Raw genomic sequence first — 20,376 nt, forward strand, 5'->3', positions numbered from 1 at the left:
CACCGACTACCACTGCTGACATGGTGCTTATTTTTAGAAGCCAATTATTAACTAAGTCAATGGTACTTTTGTGATGATTCTCTATAGAAGAGACAAATGCTTTATGAAAATAATAGCTCAAAAGCTTTTACTCCTGCCTCAAAACCACCAACTCCAACTCCCTTCTCCCTGGTTGCTCAGCTACCAATTGAGCAGAAAGGCTCCTCTCTGCAGACAAGAGCATTCCGTTCTGGTGAGGGAGCTTCCTTTCTGCTTGGCTCTCAAAATTCAGACTGATTTCTAGGGGAATTGAATCCCTGGCTGGGTGCTTCAGAAAATGGATAGTGCATGCTGGTGACACAAACTGACTTTAAAATGCATCTCAAAACCTATTTGAGCAGTAGATAGGTGGACAATAGTCGATGAAGCAAATATGGCCAGATGCAGAACTGAGGTGATAGTTACTGTACGATGTAAAATTCCTTGAGCTTTATATGCTTGCAATCTAATCACCTGCTGGAATGGCATGTTAATGACATAGAATATCAAACAGACTGTGACAGTGGGGACCAATCAAAACCTTTTAGAAGCTGGGATGTGACTACAGGGCAGAGTTCTTCACATGACCCACCCTGGAGGCAAGTGGCAGCCAGTTTTTGCAGTAAGGGGCTCTGATATAGGAGGCCTGGCAGAGACCCGAGTCTGGGAAAGACCTCTTGTGGCTCTTATGGCTGCATGGCCTTCTAACAACAGCTACTTGCAACAGAGTCCTGTTAGACCTTCAGGACAGGATGAGTTCTTCTCTAGTATAAAAACACTGGTCCATGACAGGAGGTGTCACTCAGTGGTACCCAGCATGGGCAAAACACTGAGTTACAAAGAGAAAAAAACTTACAAAATAAAATGAAAGTAGGAAAAGATACTGTTCTTTATTAGAGCAAGTGAGGCAAAGGCCTTGTTGCTGCTTCCAAAGCTTAGTTAGCTCTCTCCCTCCAAGCCCCAGTCCAGACCATTAAACCCATTATCAATGTTTGGGGCCTAACTTTAGCCCCTGAAGTAAGCTTCCAGGAGTGCAGCCCCATTCACCCACAAACCACCTCTTTGATCCCATATTAGCGGGAGACATTTGAGTGCATGGAACTAGGGACAGAACTTGTGATGCTTCAGCAGAGTGGGCTTGAAACAGCATACCTGGTGCTCAGCAGCTCTGACGGCTAACGTGAGAGCACAACCACCAGCTGTGCAGAGCTCTATCCTCCCAGTTCTCAGGGCAATTCATGTGACAATGCACATAATAAGCACTAAAAGTAAGTTTATGAAACTGGGCCATGCTGATTAACTAGTGTAAATCGTGACTGGCTACAAGTGCCCCAAACCATGGAAACAGTGTAAGCTCGGAGAGGGGCCCTAGAGAACTCATCCAGTCATTTCTCTGTTGAGAAGCAGAATTCCAGTGAGTATAGAACCTGCACAGAGAGGAGAGAGTATGAAACCAAAGGAAGCAGACCTGCTTAGACGATGGCACTCACTGGCTATATGATTTATGTCAATTATGAAATCTCCTAGGACTTAACTATCTCAACCTGCCAGCTGAGAGGGCTGACAATCCATCTCATGAGATGGGGGTGATGTGATTAATAACTTACATAATGTGAAAAGGACTTGGCAAATGATAGGAGAGTTGAAAGCTAGTTGTTATTATAACTGGTTATGCCGACATCCACCTTCTATTACTTTAGCAAGTCCTAAGAGGACAGAAGGCTACTCTGGCCCTTCCTGTTTCTGGCTTATCAGCATTGACTCAACTTCTCTTCTTCCCTTTCTAGTTGCATCAAAACTCTTTTTGGGCTAGAAGAAGGGAGGGTCGGGGAGGAACCATCAACAAAGAGTACAAGAAACCCAAAGGTCCAAAGATGTCAGGCACAGTAGCACACACCTGTTATCCCAGTAGGCAATAGGCAGAGGCAGGAAAAAACACTGCAAGTTCAAAGAGGAGGAGGAGGAGGAGGAGGAGGAGGAGGAGGAAGAAGAGGAGAAAAAGTAGAATAGTCCTGCCAGGCTTGGTGGCATGGTCTTTAATCCCAACAACCAGAAGGCAGAGCCAGGTAGACCTCTAAATTAAAGGCCAGCCTGGTTTACATAACCTCCAAGCCAATAAGGACTGTGTAATGAGACCCTATCTAAATAGTCCTAAGGGGCAGGAGCTAAGACCCAAGTAAGAATTTGCACCCCAGGTCAGGGACTGCAGCCAGCCCAGAAGATTTCCTGTGCTTCCCAAAGACATGGCTGCACTCTTGTTGGAGTGAAAAGGGGCAAGAACCTTCTCTATAACCTTTAGACATGCAGAAGTTGGTTCCAGGATCCAAGTTTTAAATGACACCATGACTGATGCCTGCAACAGCATATATGGCCCTTCCTGATCATAGAACAAATATTCAAAATGATGGTATATGTGTTAGGGTGAGGGGCAGGGGGCAACCAGCACAGACTCCTTAGGTAGAGGAGGGGACATCCATTCAGACCAGGCACCATTCTGAACGTCAGCCTAGGTGTAGAGGTCAAAGGAAATGGGTACAGGAGACATCAGCCACTGTGGCAGGCTGAAAGCATAAGAGACATCAAGTTTGTAGACTCCCCTGACTCTGAACTGCCAGCCCCATGGAAATAAAGCAGGAACTAGCACTTGCAGAATGCATACTCTGAATTGGAGGGCATACTGACTGATGTTTGTCATTCTAACCTGCACAGCAACAAAACAGATAGAATCATGACCACCTTACAAATGAGAAGACTCATTTGTAAGAAATGAGAATCTGAGCGATGAGGACGTCTACTCAAGGTCACAGTTAAATAGTGCACTGGCTAGTTTTATGTCAGGTTGACACAAGCTAGAGTCATTTTAGAAGAAGGAACCTTAATTAAAAATACCCCCACCAGACTGGCCTATGGGCAAGCCTGTAGTGCATTTCCTTGAATGACAAATGTGGAAGGGACCAGACTATTGTGGGTGATGTTACCTCTTGGCTGGTGGTCCTAGGTGCTACAAGAAAGCAGGCTGAAGAAGCCATGAGGAGCCAGCCAGTAAGCAGCATTCATCCATGGACTCTGCATTAGCTCCCTGACTTCTCTCAATAATGGAGTGTGCCAGCCGGGCGTGGTGGCACACGCCTTTAATCCCAGCACTCGGGAGGCAGAGGCAGGTGGATCTCTGAGTTCGAGGCCAGCCTGGTCTACAAAGTGAGTTCCAGGACAGCCGGGGCTATACAGAGAAACCCTGTCTCGAAAAACCAAAAAAAAAAAAAAAAAAAATAATGGAGTGTGCCCTGGGAGTTATACGTTGAAATAAACTCTTTTCTCCCCCAGTTGCTTTTGGTTGTGGTATTTATCATATTTCTCATAGCAATTGACGCCTAACTAAGACAATGGTTTTAAGTAAACACAGACTTACTGAGTGCCTGCTCTGTAGCAGGGTGTCAGGAATAATGTGAACTTTCAAGACAGTGGTGGAGCTGGGACACAGCTTAGGAGTTAAGTATTTACCTACTATGCACAAGATCCTAGATACAAGAGAGGATGACAGGAACACAACATGGTGACAAACATGACAATATCCTTATTTATATTTATGTAAGGAAAAAGACATAAACAACTGATTCCCAACATTCCTATGCCATTCTATCAGCTACAAAGCTGGCAATCCTAAGCTTAAAGGATAGAAAAAGCCCAGTCCCACATCTCTATGTAGTGAAGTCAACCAAGTACAGGCATTGGACTAAATAGGACTTACTAACTGCATGCAAAGTTACAGTTAAGAAGTAGCAGCAAGGGGCTGGAGATATGGCTCAGTGGTTAAAAGCACTGACTGCCCTTCCAGAGGTCCTGAGTCCAATTCCTAGCAACCACATGGTGGCTCATAACCATCTATAACAGGATCTGATGCCTTCTTCTGGTGTGTCTGAAAACAGCTACAGTGTACTCATATACATTAAATAAATAAATAAATCCTTTTTTTGGGGGGGGGGGTGTTGTTTTTGAGACAGGGTTTCTCTGTGTAGCCTTGGCTGTCCTGGAACTCACTCTGTAGACCAGGCTGGCCTTGAATATTCCTTCTATGATCAGGAAGGGCCATATATGCTGTTGCAGGCATTAGTCATGGTGTCATTTAGAACTTGGATCCTGGAACCACTTCTACATGTCTAAAGGTTATAGAGAAGGTTCTTGCCCCTTTTCACTCCAACAAGAGTGCAGCCATGTCTTTGGGAAGCACAGGAAATCTTCTGGGCTGTTTAGGATGACACTTGATTACTATATATATGCCCAATAAGCATGAGCCTTTTTATGGTCACCATCACTGGGAAGAAAAGGAAGGGCCTGCAGACTAGCTCCCACACATGTAACTGGCCCATAAACACCCACTCCCTGACTTGCTCTTACCTTTCACTAGTGTGTGTGTGTGGGGGGGGGGGGGGGTGCTCTCGTCAGCTCCTCCAAAAAAAATCCCAAGGCTGCCCTTAAAGTATATCATAAACCTTCTGAAGGCAGAGACATAGACTGGACTTATACTGTATTAGCCAGATTTGAACTACATCAAAATCTTATGGCTATCAAAATAGGAGAAAATTAGGAAATATACTGGAGAAAAGCCCACTGAGAATTCCTGGCATCTAACACCTCTCTTTGAAGAGAAGCAATGCTGTCATCCTGTGACTATACCAGACTCCAGTCAGGCCCCCGGGTCTCCTAGGCCTCTAGGGTGTGGAATGGGGAGGCAGGGAAGAGCTGGTCGCCATCCAAACCAACAATGAGGCCAGAGCCAGCCTGTTCCCAGGCCACTGCAAAGACTGACAGCCAGCTGCTCACCATGTGCTCCATGCAGATGCTGATCTCGCCGTCGCTGTAGAAGGCCCCGTAGAAGCCCACGATGTACGGGGAGTTGCACTCGTGCAGTACCTGCAGCTCCCGGATGATCTGGTTCCGGATTGCGGGTTTGATCTCCAGGTGGATCAGCTGAAGGGAAGACGGGAGGGGAAAGCTTTTAAGAAGTGGAGTAAAGAAGAATGTCTTTCTTCAAGATTTAAGTTTCTGAAGGTAAGAAGAGAAACAGCTTTTTGGCTTTGCTTAAGGTGCTGATGACTGAACACAGAACCTTGAGCACGCTATACAAGTACTCTACCACCAAGCTACATTCCAGCTCTCTATGATTTTGAAAAAGGAACTCACCATATTGCCCAGGTTAGCTCACTTTGTAGCTCAGTCAGGGAACTCACAATCTTACTGCATCATTCTTTCAAACACTTACTACAGCCATGAACCCCTACACTTGGAAAAATAAATTTTAAAAATTATAATTATTAATTTACCTTTGTGTGGGTGTGTAAAGTCTAAGTATGTGTGTGTAAGCACGTGTGTGAATAAAGGTACTCTCATGTAATAGTGCACATGTGGAGGTCAGGTGACAACCTCAGGTGTCTGTCCTCACCTTCACCTGTATATGTGTATGCTTGAGTATATGTATGTGCATCATGTGTGTGCAGAACTGCAGTAAGCATGGTTTTAAGCAGCCATGTGGGTACTATAACCAACCCAGGTCCTCTGCAAGAGCAATAACTGCTTTTAACCGCTGATCCTTCTCTCCAGCCCCTGGACTGTTTTCCTGTGGCATATGCCAGGCTAGGTGGGCACAAGTTCCCACGACACTATGAAAACGCTGGGATCCCGGATACTCATACTACAAATCAAGCTATTATGTAGGATCTGGTGATGTAAACTCGAGTACTCACAGTAGTATAGCATACTTACATACTTTTACCCACTAAAGCCATTTTTAAAGCCAAGTTTCTAGAGATGAGGGAAATGCGGCCTTCTGGACACGGTTCAGTAGGGCTGTGGTGTATAAAGGCATGCAGAATTGACGTAGGGTAACCCTAATCACCCCACGGGCTCCTCCTTGACTTCAGGAACCTGATAGGATTGATTTAGCCAAAATGTCAGCTGTTGCCTAATATGTTTCAATATTGCCCCTTGTTCTAACCAGAAGACAAGTGACAGACACATTTAATGTTATTTAATAAGGTCACGCCACAGACAATAAGTATGACATATGACAATTGATGAGTTGTAACAGCTGACAGGAAATAAACAAGAGGTAAGTCCCCAAAATGGATGCCACTGGGAAAGCTAGAAGGAACGGCACAATACAAACATGGAGAGAAGAAAGAGCCGGGTGAGCTGAAAAACATGGTAGAACATAGTCTCTCTATACAGGGCACGTGTTATGACGTGGTGAACAGGAAAGGGATTGGGTCAAGACTGAAGCCATGAAACTCAGCTTTGGCCTGAGCATCAGTCACTAGAACTGGGTGTAAAAAAGCAGCTCCTTTCTGCACTTGACAAATGTATGGTTTTCAATCTAACTGCACAAAAAAAGTCCTAAGTAAAAACCTCCTTTTGCCAGGCGGTCGTGGCGCACGCCCTTAATCCCAGCACTCAGGAGGCAGAGGCAGGTGGATTTCTGAGTTCGAGGCCAGCCTGGTCTACAGAGTGAGTTCCAGGACAGCCAGGGCTATACAGAGAAACCCTGTCTCGAAAACAAACAAACAAACAAACAAACAAACCCTTTCTTTTACCCATTCAGGCTCCTAATTGATAATTAGCTGTTTACCCAGATAAGCTCACCTTTCTAGCCATAACCAGGCCAGATGGCTTGTGGGAGACCTTGAAGACCACTCCACCGTTGCCAGCTCCCAGTTCGCTGATCTTCTCAAAGTCATCATCCTTCAGTTCCCCCACCTTCTGCTTCTGCGTCAGAAAGGCCTCGAGCCGCTTCCGCTGCTGCTCGTCAAGCTCCAGCTCCTCCAGCTTCTTCTGCAAGGCCTCCAGGTTGGTCCTGCCCCGAGGAGGCCCAGGTCAGCACTGGCGCAGCACAGAGACGCTCGCTCTGCCCCGCCTGCCCTGCAGCCGTGCACTCCTGGGCCAAGCCCACAGGGGACTCAAGGAAGGTAACGCCCGAAAGAAAGAGTTCAACTCGCCAGGGCTCTGCTCATTTCAGTCATCCCTAGGGCCTCACCTTCAACCCTGCTTTATCTCACAACGCAGCATTGAACAATGAGGGTCCTGGATTTCTCTCAACATATTAAAGGTCTACAAGAGGAACCAAGGAATCTAGTAAGAGTGAAAACAAGCACCTAAGAGATGGCTCTGACATTAAAAGCACTTGCTGCTGCTCTTCTAGAGAACATGGGTGCTCCCCACACCCATGTCAGGCAGTTTACAACCACCCGTGACTCCAGCTCCAAAGGACCCAACGCCTCTGGAGCCGTCCTCATGTACACACACTCAAACTCAGACACACAGAAATACATGTCACTTTTTAAACCCTCACTAGAGACAGGTGTGGTGACTACCTATAATCTCAGCACTCAGGAAGCCGAGGCAAGATGACTGTGAGCTTTAGGCTGGTTTAGGCGGCTATATAACAAGCCCTACCTCAGAAATAAAACAATGAATTTTAATTACATTTACACAATACACAAAATAAAATTCACTAAACCTTCTCAACTGTAACCAAACCCACTTTTAATTGGAACAGAGCAGTGGAAACCTTCTGTTCTTTTTTTTTTTTTTTTTTTTTTTTTTGAGTTTTTCAAGACAGGGTTTCTCTGTATAGCCCTGGCTGTCCTGGAACTCGCTTTGTAGACCAGGCTGGCCTTGAACTCAGAAATCCGCCTGCCTCTGCCTCTGCCTCCCAAGTGCTGGGATTAAAGTCCTGCACCACCACGCCCGGTTTCTTCTGTTCTAGTATATGGTCTAGGAAGCAGGGCAATCAGAAAAGTTGGATCACAATCCATAAAAGACACACCTAAGTCTGTTACTTTTGTATAGCACACTCCTTTACTCGGTCTTCACGTGTGTCTGTCTGCATGAGTGCAGGACGTCTGTGGAGGAGGTCAGAAGACAACCTGAGGTGCTGGCTCTCACTTTCTACCTTGTTCAAGGCAGAGTCACTCACTCTCCAGCTGCACAGGACAGACAGACTAGCTGGCCCACAAGCTTCCAGAGAGCCTCCTGCTTCCCCTCCTCACCCGACTGTAGAAGCCCTGGGATCACGGACATGTACTAATGAATCCAGCTTTACGTGGGTTCTTGGGGACCCAAGCTCAGTCCTCAGGTTTATATGGTAAATGCTGTTCCCCACTGAGCCATTTACTGGGCCCCAACTCATTCTTTAATGCAAAGTAAGGCCCTCTGAGTAAGGATCTGGCTCCAGATCTTTAAAAAACAAACAAACCAAACCAAAAAACAACAACAACAAAAAAAAAGCCCAGGGTCTCTCTTTGTTGCCTTGGCTATCCTGGAATTTGCTATGTAGACCAGGCTAGCCATGAACTCAGAGAACTGAGATTAAAGGTCTATATGAACCCAGAATGCCAAATATCATGTATGATTTCCAAGTCCTAATTCTGAGAGATAAAATGAAAATGTAAACACATGTCTAGTCTACAAATTCAAAACTTCCTCATTCCCCCAGTCTTACTGCTCCTCTAATGTGACAGCATCGTGGCCTTACTATCTCATCAGTTTTACCTAGTCTTCAAAGACAGACAAATAGGAAAGCACTTCACTTGAGGGGCACTGCATCTGATTTACATCAGTCGATCTGATGTAAACAACTGAGCTGCCAAGCCAAAAGCTGCAGAGACGGGCTTGGGAGCCAGCTATCTCGCAGAAACCAAGTGAGCATGGCAGGAAGCAGCCACCAGCTGAACACATGGCATGCCACGGACATCACAGTGTTTCATACAGAGACTGAAGAAGGTTCAGTGAAGCCTGTTGCTTAATCTTATGAATTGTAAAGAGGGCATCCACTGTGTTTCATCTGATGTCACTCTCCAGTCTAAACAAGTGACAAAACAGGACTTGTTACACATCAGAGTGCTGGTGTCCCCCAGATATGCCAGTCAAAGTAGAAGTATAATCCTCTATTCTTTGGCATCCTCTCCAAAGGCCAAGAAGAAAGAAACAGAGATCTCATGGCTCCAGAATACAGGCTGGTCCAACACTGCAGGAGAAGCCACAAGATGATGTCACTGGCACACCTCATTGAGTAACTATGGGGAAAGGATGGTGCCATGGTCTAAACAGTGCACACCCTTCCATAGTCACATACGGATGTGTGTGAAACAGGTCTTTCCGAAGGGAATTAAGACTAAAGGAGGTCATACAGGTTGGATACTAGTCAAGTAGGCTTAGTGGCCCTCTTGCTCCCAGTACACACAGTGAAAGACCACACAAAGAAAAGGCAGCTATTGTCAAACCAGGAAGGGCCTTCCCTAGAACCATATTGTGTTGACAGCCTAATCTTGTAACACCCAACCTCAACAAGTATGATAAAATACATTTCTACTTAAACCACCCAACAGCCTTTTGTTAAGGTAGATGAAGAGCCCGAGGCAGCTAGTTGATATTCTTATTCTGCTAAAATATTTAGTTAAATTTCACAGTGCCCTCGTCCCTCGGTTATGAGACCCTAACATGTAAGACTGTGTAACAGGTTAGGGATGCACATGCCCTTCCTCCCTCTCTAGTCTCTTCACAAAAGGATCCATAGCCATATTTAGAAACGCATGTCAAATGCAGACAGACAGATACTTCCCCCCAAACTTAGGTGACATTACAGCTGCCTGGAAGTCTTAGGGAGGCATATAAATTCAGAATCCAAAAGCTGCTGTCAAAAATAAATAGACTAGGACTAAGGATGTAGCCCAGGTAGTAGTGATTTCCTAACAAACAAAGCCATGAGTTTGGATCACCACATAAATGACAGGGTACTATGGGATGACTGGGATTATAGGGATACTATAATCCCAGTATCAGGCAGAAGGATCCTGAGATCCAGGCCAGTCTGGACTACATATAAGACCTTATCTCATAGAACCGAAATCCCCAAAACACACACGCGCGCGTGCACACACACACACATGAGCGTGCACACACCATTCATGAGCACAGCTAGGAGGAGAATGTCTAAAGAGAGAACACACTCTTTCCCTAGCACTGCTATGTGCATTCCATCTATGAACTGGAACTGATCAAACAAATCACTAGAGCAAACTCAAGAATGGGCGGGAGGAGTAAATGAGCCAAGGCCACACAGCTGAGTGAACAGCAAAGCCAAGACTCAAACCTTAACATCATACCTACTCCAAATATTCCATATTTCAAAGGAGGCAACTTTGTCTCAGACACAAGTTCATCCCCCCTGCACAACAACCTATCTAACCTTCTTCAATAAAAGAGGAGCAACTCTGCCTCTCTGTGAGTTCATGCCAGTAAAAACTTGCTCCCCAAGGTTTGAAAGGGGATGCTGACTCATCACTTGCCTAGCTCTACAGAAACAAACTACAACTCTGATGACAGATGCCTATAATCCCAGCACTAGGGAGACAGAGGCAAAAGGATTATCACAAGTCTCAGGCTAGCCTGGGCTACACAGTGATACTCTATCAGAAAAAGAAGAGGGCCAGAGAGATGGCTCAGTGAGTAAAAACACTTGGCACACAAGATAGGGGCCTGAGTTCTACTTCCAGAATGGATTTAAAAGGGAGGAGATGCTGGAGTGGGGTGGCACACACCTTTAATCCTAGCATTCAGGAAGCAGAAGCAGGTGACTCTCTGAGTTCAACAGAGTGAGTTCCACTGGGGGAAGAAAAGAGATGGGAGGGGAGCAGAGTAGTCACAAGTTAATTTGGCATTTTCCAAAAGAGACCAGGTCCATGGATTCCTTCCTTCCTTCTCTCCTTTCTGACTTCCATGTCCAGGGTCTAATCCCTTCCTCACCACCTAAGGAAATGACTGCTGAGGTGTGCTTTCCAGAGTCCTAGTCCCACCAGACCCGCGGGACAGGCTGTGTGCTGTGATGGTCAGACACACCGGAGGCCCCTGGGGGTGGAAGAGTGAATCAGTGGCCTTAACTTAATGATCCACTAACTTGATTAACAAGTGGGACTCTGCACAAACCACCTTTCCTTGCCAGGTTTCAGATTTCTCTTCTATACATTGTAATAGTTTCATGCTTCGCTTCAAGAAGGCAGAGTCACACACAAGCTCATGAGAAGTCCTGAAATGCTAACCCATTCTACATAATGGTAAGGCAGTCCATGCAGGAGCATGGGAGCAGAAGCCAAGGCAGCACCAGCAAGACCTGTGCCTTGCCTTCCTTCTTTCCTTTAAGAATTCTTATAGCACTTTCAACATTTTTAAGTCTTTCCAGAGAATGAAAGGCAAACTAGTAGATCTGAGGTAAAGTGAAGATCATGGCAGCAGCTCAGCTTCTACTGTTCACTGGAAAGAAACCAATCAATAAGGTGTTGCTATTCAGGGTCACCTCATCTTGTACTGAGAAGCCAGCCACAAGTCTTGTTTTTCCCTCTCAAGGTGAAATGCTTCAAGCAAAGGAAACAAGAAGAGAGGTCCTTACTGCTGATCCACACCACAAATCCACAAAGCTCAGAGGACAAAAACCTGCCTCTTTTGAAACCATTATTTTTAACTAAAGTCACCAAAAATGACACTGGAAATTAAAAAACAAAACTAGAGCTCCAACAGTCTGTCTCAGTCTGTCTCAGTCTCTGTCTCTGTCTCTCTCTTTCTCTCTCCCTCCCTCCCTCCCTCCCTCTCCCTTTCCCACACACACACACACACACACACACACACACACACACACACACAGAGCCCTCCTTCTCTCCAGAGACCAGCTGTGATCCACTCAAACTCCCTCAAGTACAAAAACAGCACAGTGAAATGTGAATTCTGCACCATGGCTGTCTAACAGTAAACACAAGTTCAAGGAGATACAAGAAGATTATGGGCTTGAAATGGCAATGCACAGAAAAACAAGGGTTGTCACTTGGAGTCTGGAAACATCAGTAGCACCATGAAAGAATGATACTCTGGGTAAGACCGCTGGCTCTTCCCTCTCCCTCCAGGACCTGCTAAGCCTAATTATAATTACACTGCCATACTGGGGGTCTTGTGGCTTAACAGTTTAAATTAAGCAGTAAAAGAGAGACCTCAAGGACATCAAATGGATTCAATCCTCATTGTACAGAACAGGAAAGTGAGGCTTAGAGAGGACAAGGTGGCAGGTCTCCCAGCTCCCAGAACTCTTTTCTTCTTTTTAAAGACCCGCCCACCCAAAACAGGATCTCACTTGTAACCCTAGCAGTTCTGAACTCCTGGAACTCATTATACAGACCAGGCTGTCCTGAAACTCATCCCAAGTGCTGGGGTTAACCTCCCTAGTGCTGGAATTACAGACGGGCATGACCATGTCAGGAACACAACTTTCAAGATCTCTCACACTTCTCTCGATAGCTACTGAACTTAGAAGCTGGTTTAAGGATTATAGGACGTGGAGTTATACATTGCCTAGACAAAAGAACTATGTCGTCCTCAAGCTTCCAGACACAAATCATAGGTGCACGCCAGCACAGCCAGCTTGATAGGTGGCAGGCTCTGTCTTGCTAAGAGAGTACACTAAAGAGAGGGCAGAGGCATGGGCGTGGTAGTCCACGCCTTTAAACCCAGCATTTGGGAGGCAGAGGCAGGCGGATTTCTGAGTTCGAGGCCAGCCTGGTCTACAGAGTGAGTTCCAGGACAGCCAGGGCTATACAGAGAAACCTTGTCTTGAAAAAATAAAAAAAGAACACCGGAGAGGTGGCTCACCGGTTATAGGCACTCTCTGCTCTCACAGAGGGCTGGAGTTTGTCTCACAGCCACCTGTAAGTCCTTTTCTGACTTTTTATGCCTGCCCCAAAGAGTTTTTTAAATTTAAATATTTTATTTGGATGTATGAATGTTTTGCCTGGATGTATGCATGTACACCATGTACATGTCTAGTGCCCAAAGGTTCCTCTAATGCTCAGAGAAGGCCTAAGTCAGAAATGGTTTTTTGTAACCAAGATCTACTAGTCTTGTAGAGATTAGAGATTTGTACTGAACTAAGGAACAGGGCTAAGAAGATAAACAGGTAAGGAAAAGAATGGGCTGCCGGGTGTGGTGCCTTACACTACAATCCTAGGAGGCAAAGGTCAATGACTCTCAAGAATTTCAAGCTAGCCTAGGCTACAGAGTACAACCCAGACTCAGAGAGAAAAAAGGGAGGAAAAAGAAAGGAAAGGGGACTGACTTACTAGCATAAATTATTCTGCAGACAATGACATAGACTTAATGAGCTGGGAAAGGTGACCTGTGTCTTTATCCTAGTACTCAGCATGCAGCTCTGTGGGGTTAAGGTCGGCTAGTCTACAAAGCCAGCCAGCCAGGGTGCAAATGAGACCTTGTTTATAAAAAAAGATATTGTGAGATAGATATATGAAAAAAGTATTGCTTAAAAGAAAAAATGTCAGCCAAGTATTGCTAGCGCACGCCTTTAGTCCCAGCACTTGACAGACAGAGGCAGGTGACCCTGTGAGTTCAACATCAGCCTGGGCTATACAAAGAAACCCTATCATGAAAAACCTAAAGGAAAAAGAAAAGAAAAAAATGTCACTTAGAACAAATGTTTATCTTCCTTTGCAGATAGCTTCCAAGTCAATAAACAAACCTTTACAAAAACCAAGGAAATAGATTTAATTAAAAAGAAATCACTAAGACTCATATTCCTATCCTCCTAAACAAAGATGACAAAAAGGCGCACGCCTTTAATCCCAGCACTTGGGAGGCTGAGGCTGAGGCAGGCCTGGTCTACAAAGTGAGTTCCAGGACAGCCTGGTCTACAAAGTGAGTTCCAGGACAGCCAGGGCTACACAGAGAAACCCTGTCTCGAAAAACCAAAAAAAAAAAAAAAAAAAAAAATACCTTCCCACAGTGTTTTTTCAGACAGTCACACTAAGGCACACACACACACACACACACACACACACGCACGCTGGAGTGATGGAACCACCCACTCCATACACAGGCTGATCCCAATACTGAACAACATCCTGAATCAGAGGGTGGTGTCGTGCTGCTGCTTGAATGCAGTAAGAGCACTTCTAACTCTACCTGGGTGGACAACAGTAACAGCAATGAAATAACTCCTGAATGGTCACTCTTCTACACAGCACAGGAAGGAATTAAAAGTTTGGGGAGAGGGGAAACATCAACAAATGAACGGCAAAAAGACCAACAATAATCTGATAAAAAGTAGAATTTAGATGCAAAGATGGGTGTCTCAAATACTAGAGCATGGCATGCATGTTAATTTACTTGAGACCAGGGACAAGTACAGAACTCTTCCATGGTAGGAGTCTGGAAGGTCAGACTTTGACTCTCCCTTCAAACAGTGATGAAGAAAAAATTCCTATCTTTCAAACAAAACACCCCTGGTTCATCCCTGATACCAGGTACTTTGCTATTATAGTGACTTATTCCCAGGGGAAAGGGATAAAGGTTTTGTAAGCTGTGAGGAGGAACTCCCAGGCTGACATACTCTGAGGGATGTGGGGAAGAGGAAGAGCATGGCCGAGACAAGCTCACTGGGAAAAGCAGAAGCATAAAAATAGTGGAAGCCACACAGGCTAGAAGGGTAGTCAGGAGGGCCCAGGACGGTAAAAGCAAAAAGAGCCTAATTACAGCCCAGTTGGAACCCAGATGAACACATCCTCTTCCTCAGGGTTAGGGTTACAGATGGTGTGTGCAGCCATGTTGGTGCTGGGAATCAAGCTGCCAGTGTGCTAAAACTGCTGAGCCATCTGTCCAGCCCCCAGTTTTGGGTTTGTTTGTTTGTTTGTTTTGGGGGGTGTGGGGGGAAGGAGGGGAAGGCTTTTCTATGTAGCCCATGTTTGCCTAGAATTCATGCAGTACGCCACCACTCCTGGCACACACAGCTGTTCAATTAGGGAGAAGGTGAAAACACATTGTGACCACAATCCTAGACTGCATGATACAGCAGCAGGCAGTCAAGTTCCCAAGGAGAAAGGTGTGATGGTTTCTATATGCTCGGCCCAGGGAGTGGCACTATTAGGAAGGGTAGCCTTGTTGGAGTAAGTGTGTCACTGAGGGTATGAGCTTTAAGACCATCAGCCTAGATGCCTGGAAAGCCAGTCTTTCACTAGCAGTCTTCAGATGAAGATGTAGAACTCTCAGCTCTGCCTGTACCATGCCTGCCTAGATGCTGCCATGCTCCCACCTTGATGATTATAGACTGAACCTCTTGCCTGTAAGCCAGCCCCAATTAAATGTTGTCCTTATAAGAGTTGCCTTGGTCATGGTGTCTGTTCACAGCAGTAAAATCCTAACTAAGACAAAAGGTCTAATACACCTGAGCTCAGAAGCAGACTGAGGAGACAAGAAACACATCTATCTCTAGGCACAATCTGTCTCTAGGATGGAATGTGCTGAGTTGGTAAAGTGCTTGCTTAGCAAGCATGAAGTCTTGGGTCAAGTACCTGGAGACAGGAGGAGCAGGTGTTAAAGGTTGTCCTTGACTTCACAGACAGTTCAAGACCAGCCTGGGCTATGAGAGACACTGTCTCCCAACAAAGCAAAACAAAGCGAAGCAAAGCAAAGCAAACAAAAAATAACAAAAAACAGGGCTGAAGAAAAGGCTCAGCATTTAAGAGCACTTGCTGCTCTTCTGGAGGACTTGAGTTCAGTTCCCAGAACCCCCTTGGGTAGCTCCTGTCTGTAATCCAGCTCCAAGGGATCCCACATCCTCTTCTAGCCTTTATGGACACCTGTATCTCATTGCACACCTCACAAAGACAGACAGACTAGCCGGGCGTGGTGGTGTACACCTTTAATCCCAGCACTGGGGAGGCAGAGGCAGGCGAATTTCTGAGTTCAAGGCCAGCCTGGTCTACAAAGTGAGTTCCAGGACAGCCAGGACTATACAGAGAAACCCTGTCTCGAAAACCCCAAAAAAAACAAAAACAAAAACAAAAAAAACCAGACAGACACATGCACTCGCACACATATCCACACACATACACAAATATAATATTAAAAGCCAAAATTAAGTAAAACTAAGATGCGTGTCCAATTGCGGTCCACTTTGAGCAGCCTTCAGTTCTCTCTGTGTTCTCCCTTACACACAGGGGCATGTTTATTACTAAGAACCCATCCTAAAGCGCACATAGAAAGAGTCACAGGTCTCACCCGAAGGACAAATCACCTCTGACAAAGTCTCCATCAGCTCACTCACTATTAGGACCAGCAGTCCAAATGTGATTGCTTAGATACTGGAGTTCTTCAACTATGGGTGGAAAACTATGTCAGGCCTCCAAGCTAACAGCAGCCAGCCTAACAGAGTAAAACCTACCTGGAAGAAGTAACACTTGGGACCCAGAAAAACTTAGTTATTAAAATCAAACTGGCAAGCTGCATATGGTAGCATATGCCTTTAACCTCAGCACTTGGGAGGTAGAAGCAGACAGTCTCTGAATTTGAGGTCAACCTGGTCTAAACAGTGACTTCCAGGACAGCCAGAGTTATGTGGAGAGACCCTGTCTCAAACAAAGAAAAAAAAGAAATCAAAGCCGGGCGTGGTGGTGCACGCCTTTAATCCCAGCATTTGGGAGGCAGAGGCAGGCGGATTTCTGAGTTCGAGGCCAGCCTGGTCTACAAAGTGAGTTCCAGGACAGCCAGAGCTACACAGAGAAACCCTGTCTTGAAAAACCAAAAAAAAAAAAAAAAAAAAAAAAAAAAAGAAATCAAACTAGCAAAGAAAACCAAAAACAAACAAGCCTCATTTTAGCTGAGCTCCGGTATAGCTCAGAGGTGAAAGAAAACTTAAAGGTTCTTTGGAAAGTCAGCTCGATGGTGCTTTGCTGGGGCAAACATGTGAAAGAACATTTAGCTGAAGTGGACACAGGTGAAAGACTACAATAAACTCGAGAAGGAAGGTTTCTCTGAAGCAAACACAGGAGAGAGGATGTTCTGATAAAGCAAGGACGAGAAAGGACACATGACGGAAGAGTCTCTGCTAATGACACCATGTACTGGCCTGCTTTACACTGCATAGTTGAACTGCATTAGTTGGGACTCTATAGAGAGAAATGCACCAAAAAACTTCTGGTGCTGTGCCATGGCTTTTTTGCAGCTTCTGAGGACTTGGGCTGATTGGCAGAGTTTTGTCTTGCTAAGGCAAGACCCGTGGAGGACACATGATGTTTGGAGAGAGTATAAAAAGGACAGTGATGGAGGCTGAGCTAAGGCCTGCTTATAAAGCTAGCCATTCAGTGCTTGTAGGTCTCCCATCTTCGTCTTCGCTGATCTTCACTGATCTCCTGATGTTCCTGTTGGTCCCTCCTGCTGACTGGAGCGTGGGCTGAGGCCTGGTTGTCTTTGTTAGGTCATGGCACTGCTGCTGATTCGTGTTTGCTATCCTGACTCTACCCAGCTGGACTGCTGATGTGAAGTGTTTGCAAGTGGATTGAGCTGCCACTGCCTGCTAACCTGTGAACTGAACTGCTGATTTCAGGACAACACAGATAAGAGTTGCTCCAAAAGAACCTTTCTAAACAGGTCCACTTCCCCGTATCCCTTCTTTTCCACTACTTCTGGTGGGTTACAAGGAGGTTAAAGCATTTAAGAACCATAATCAAAAATAGGCGTTTGAAAAAATTAAAGTTACAGGATCCTATCAACACAGAAAGGATCTTGAACTCTTCGATCATCTGGCATTCACCTACCAAGTATTGGAATTAGAGATGTGCACCATACCTGACTGTAGTGTATTTTATATACATGGGGTTATAATATATACTTTATTCTTCAATAACAAACTTTTTTATTTCGGGTGGGTTTTTCTGATTTTTTGTTTGTTTTTGCTTCTTTTGTTTTGTTTGCAATACAATCTCACTCTATAACCTAGGCTGGCTTAAAATTTACTATGTAGTCCATGCTAGCCTCAAACTCATGGCAATCCTTCTGCCTCAGCCTCCAGAGTGCTGGTATAAAAGCAAATTCTGAAGTAAGAAAATAAAGTGAATTTTGTATTAAGAGCCAGGCCCAGTAGGACCCAGCATAGAGTTACAGAGCAGTGACCTCGGACACAGGGAGAAAGCAAAGAGCACAGTACCCAGTGAACAATGACGATGATATGGGACAGACTGAAGTCAGCTGGCACAACTGTGTGACCACCTGGACAGGAAAGAAAGAAAGGGTAACAGTGACACTAGATTTCTGGCAATGAGGAGGAGATAGCTTTGTGGAAGGGGGTTGTTGTATAGTGAGCAACTTGGCTGGACTCTGCCCTCTGTGGGAGGCAGCCTATATAAACCCATGCAATCCCTGAGTAACAGGTGTGCCTGTTCTTCACAGTATAGCCTATTGATTTATGCTGAGGTGACTCAGGGTGGGTCCCTAGGCAGTCTACTGAACAAGGGAGAAGGGTTGGCCACAGCAGAAAGGCCAAACATTCAGCTAGTAAACTGGGCTCTTAAATAAGTGCTATCAACAAAACTTGCAGAGAATGCAGGAGGATGGAGACTGAATTTGATCACAGCACCAGTGATGAAGCTAACCCTGCAAGGAGCTCCAGACACTAAGACTCAGATGAACTTTCCTGGTAAACAATAATCTGTGCATATTGTACATCAGTGTGCCAAAGAGAGATGTGCCCTGTGGACACAAGCAGAGGACACTAGCAGTTGACCTTTCTGCAGGCCTAACTTTGTGTCTCTTCCTTTGGTTAACTTGATTATTATAATTTTTATGCAATAAATTTGTAATTAGGACAGCAATCAGTAACTTTCTACATTCTATAATTACTCTAGCAAATTCTGAAACCTGAGAAGGTAAAGAGAACCCTGAATTTGTAGTCACTTCATCTGAAGTACAAGTAGCCTGGGAACTCCCAAGCTTCCAGCCAGTGTCTAAAATAAGATCAGTCTTGAAAAAGACTGTGCCCTTAACCAGTCAAGTGCTGCCCAAATCTGTATAGTCTCCAAAGTTACCATAGGGACAAGAGGATTCTGAATCTACTATCAGGACTATCTACTTCTAAGATCTGCAAGCTTACAAGTAGAGTATCAGTCACACTACGGGTCTAACAAGGCAGGCCAGGAATTTGCAACAAAGGTCTTAAGCAAAAGATGAAAGAGGAAGCCAAAGAAGGTAAAGACTGACTCTGCTGGCATCTGGACATCTGGTTAGGAACAAAAGCTCTCTGACAGTAAGCAGGAGAACAATCTTGCCCTGTGGAATGGGGACTGCTATATGGCCATTTACAGAGAATGGGTAGGAATGTGTTCTGAATTAATAAAGGTAAATGCATTGGAGAGGTGACTTTCCAGAAGCTGTACACTTGTCTAGAACTCACTCTGTAGACCAGGCTGGCCTCGAACTCAGAAATCTGCCTGCCTCTGCCTCCCAAGTGCTGGGATTAAAGGCGTGCGCCACCACCGCCCGGCATGTCTAACTTCTTAGATTCCAAATTACAACCAGTGTAGATTCTCAGAGGTAATTAAAAGACAGACCTAGCTCAGCATGGTAGCACAGGCCTTATAGTCCCAGCATTCAGGAGTCAGAGGCAGGTGGATCTACGTGAGTTCAAGGCCAGCCTGATCTACAGACTTCATTCCAGGACAGCTAAGGCTACACAGAGAAACCTTCTCTCGAAAAACAAAAAGCAGGCTAGTGAGATGGCTCAGTGACTGCTCTTCTGAAGATCCTGACTTCAAATCCCAGCAACCACATGGTAGCTGTAATTACCACCTGTAATGAGATCTGACGCCCTCTTCTTGTGTGTCAGAAGACAGTTACAGTGTCCTTATGTATAATAATAAATCTTTGGGCTGGAGCGAACAGAGGTCCTAAAATTCAATTTCCAACAACCACATGAAGGCTCAGAACCATCTGTACAGCTACAGTGTACTCACATACATAAACTAACTAACTAAATATTTTTTTAAAAAAAAAGAAAAACAAAAAGCAAGCAAAGGAACAAACAAAAAAGAGCAATAGGGAGATGAGAATGCACCAGTGACTGAAGTTACAAAGCAAAAGACGGAACAGGGACAGTCCACCACACGTTAAACTTGAGATAGTAGTTGTGCGAAGAATGGGCAACTCCAAATTCAGCACGACTTGCATTCTCGGGCCGTGGCTATTGTGGGTCTGCTTAGCTTCAGGAGAACCACATCTAGCGCAGAGGTGAAAAGAAAGACCTGTCCTCTGCAATCTTCCTGTGTCTCGCCTCTCGCCGCTCCCACTTCCTTTTCTTCCAAGGAGCAGGGCTCTCATTCACCCACTGGTTTGCCACATCCTGCCTCTCTGCTACTTCCTGGGAGACGCACGCCTGGCTATTCTGAGAGGAGTATTAACTCTTTCAGGCCTTATAAATTTTGAACTGCCGCAAGAGAAAAATGATGACTAGGAAAGAAAACCAGCCCAAGCAACACAATTATTTAG

At 45.3% G+C, this 20,376-nt stretch overlaps 1 protein-coding gene across 2 annotated transcripts in view; it reads right to left on the minus strand.

The window, feature by feature from the left end:
* Map2k1 (mitogen-activated protein kinase kinase 1) overlaps window positions 1-20,376 on the minus strand; it is a 67,837-nt gene that overhangs the window by 21,976 nt on the left and 25,485 nt on the right. For both annotated transcript variants that reach the window (NM_008927.4, XM_006511196.4), the window contains exons 2-3: window positions 6,655-6,865; window positions 4,840-4,986 (exon numbers count right to left, since the gene is read on the minus strand). In NM_008927.4, coding sequence (NP_032953.1) covers window positions 4,840-4,986; window positions 6,655-6,865 — 358 coding nt within the window. The remainder of the gene's footprint in view (window positions 1-4,839; window positions 4,987-6,654; window positions 6,866-20,376) is intronic.

Source organism: Mus musculus, chromosome 9, assembly GCF_000001635.26.
Source record: "Mus musculus strain C57BL/6J chromosome 9, GRCm38.p6 C57BL/6J".
Taxonomy (NCBI): Eukaryota; Metazoa; Chordata; class Mammalia; order Rodentia; family Muridae; genus Mus; species Mus musculus.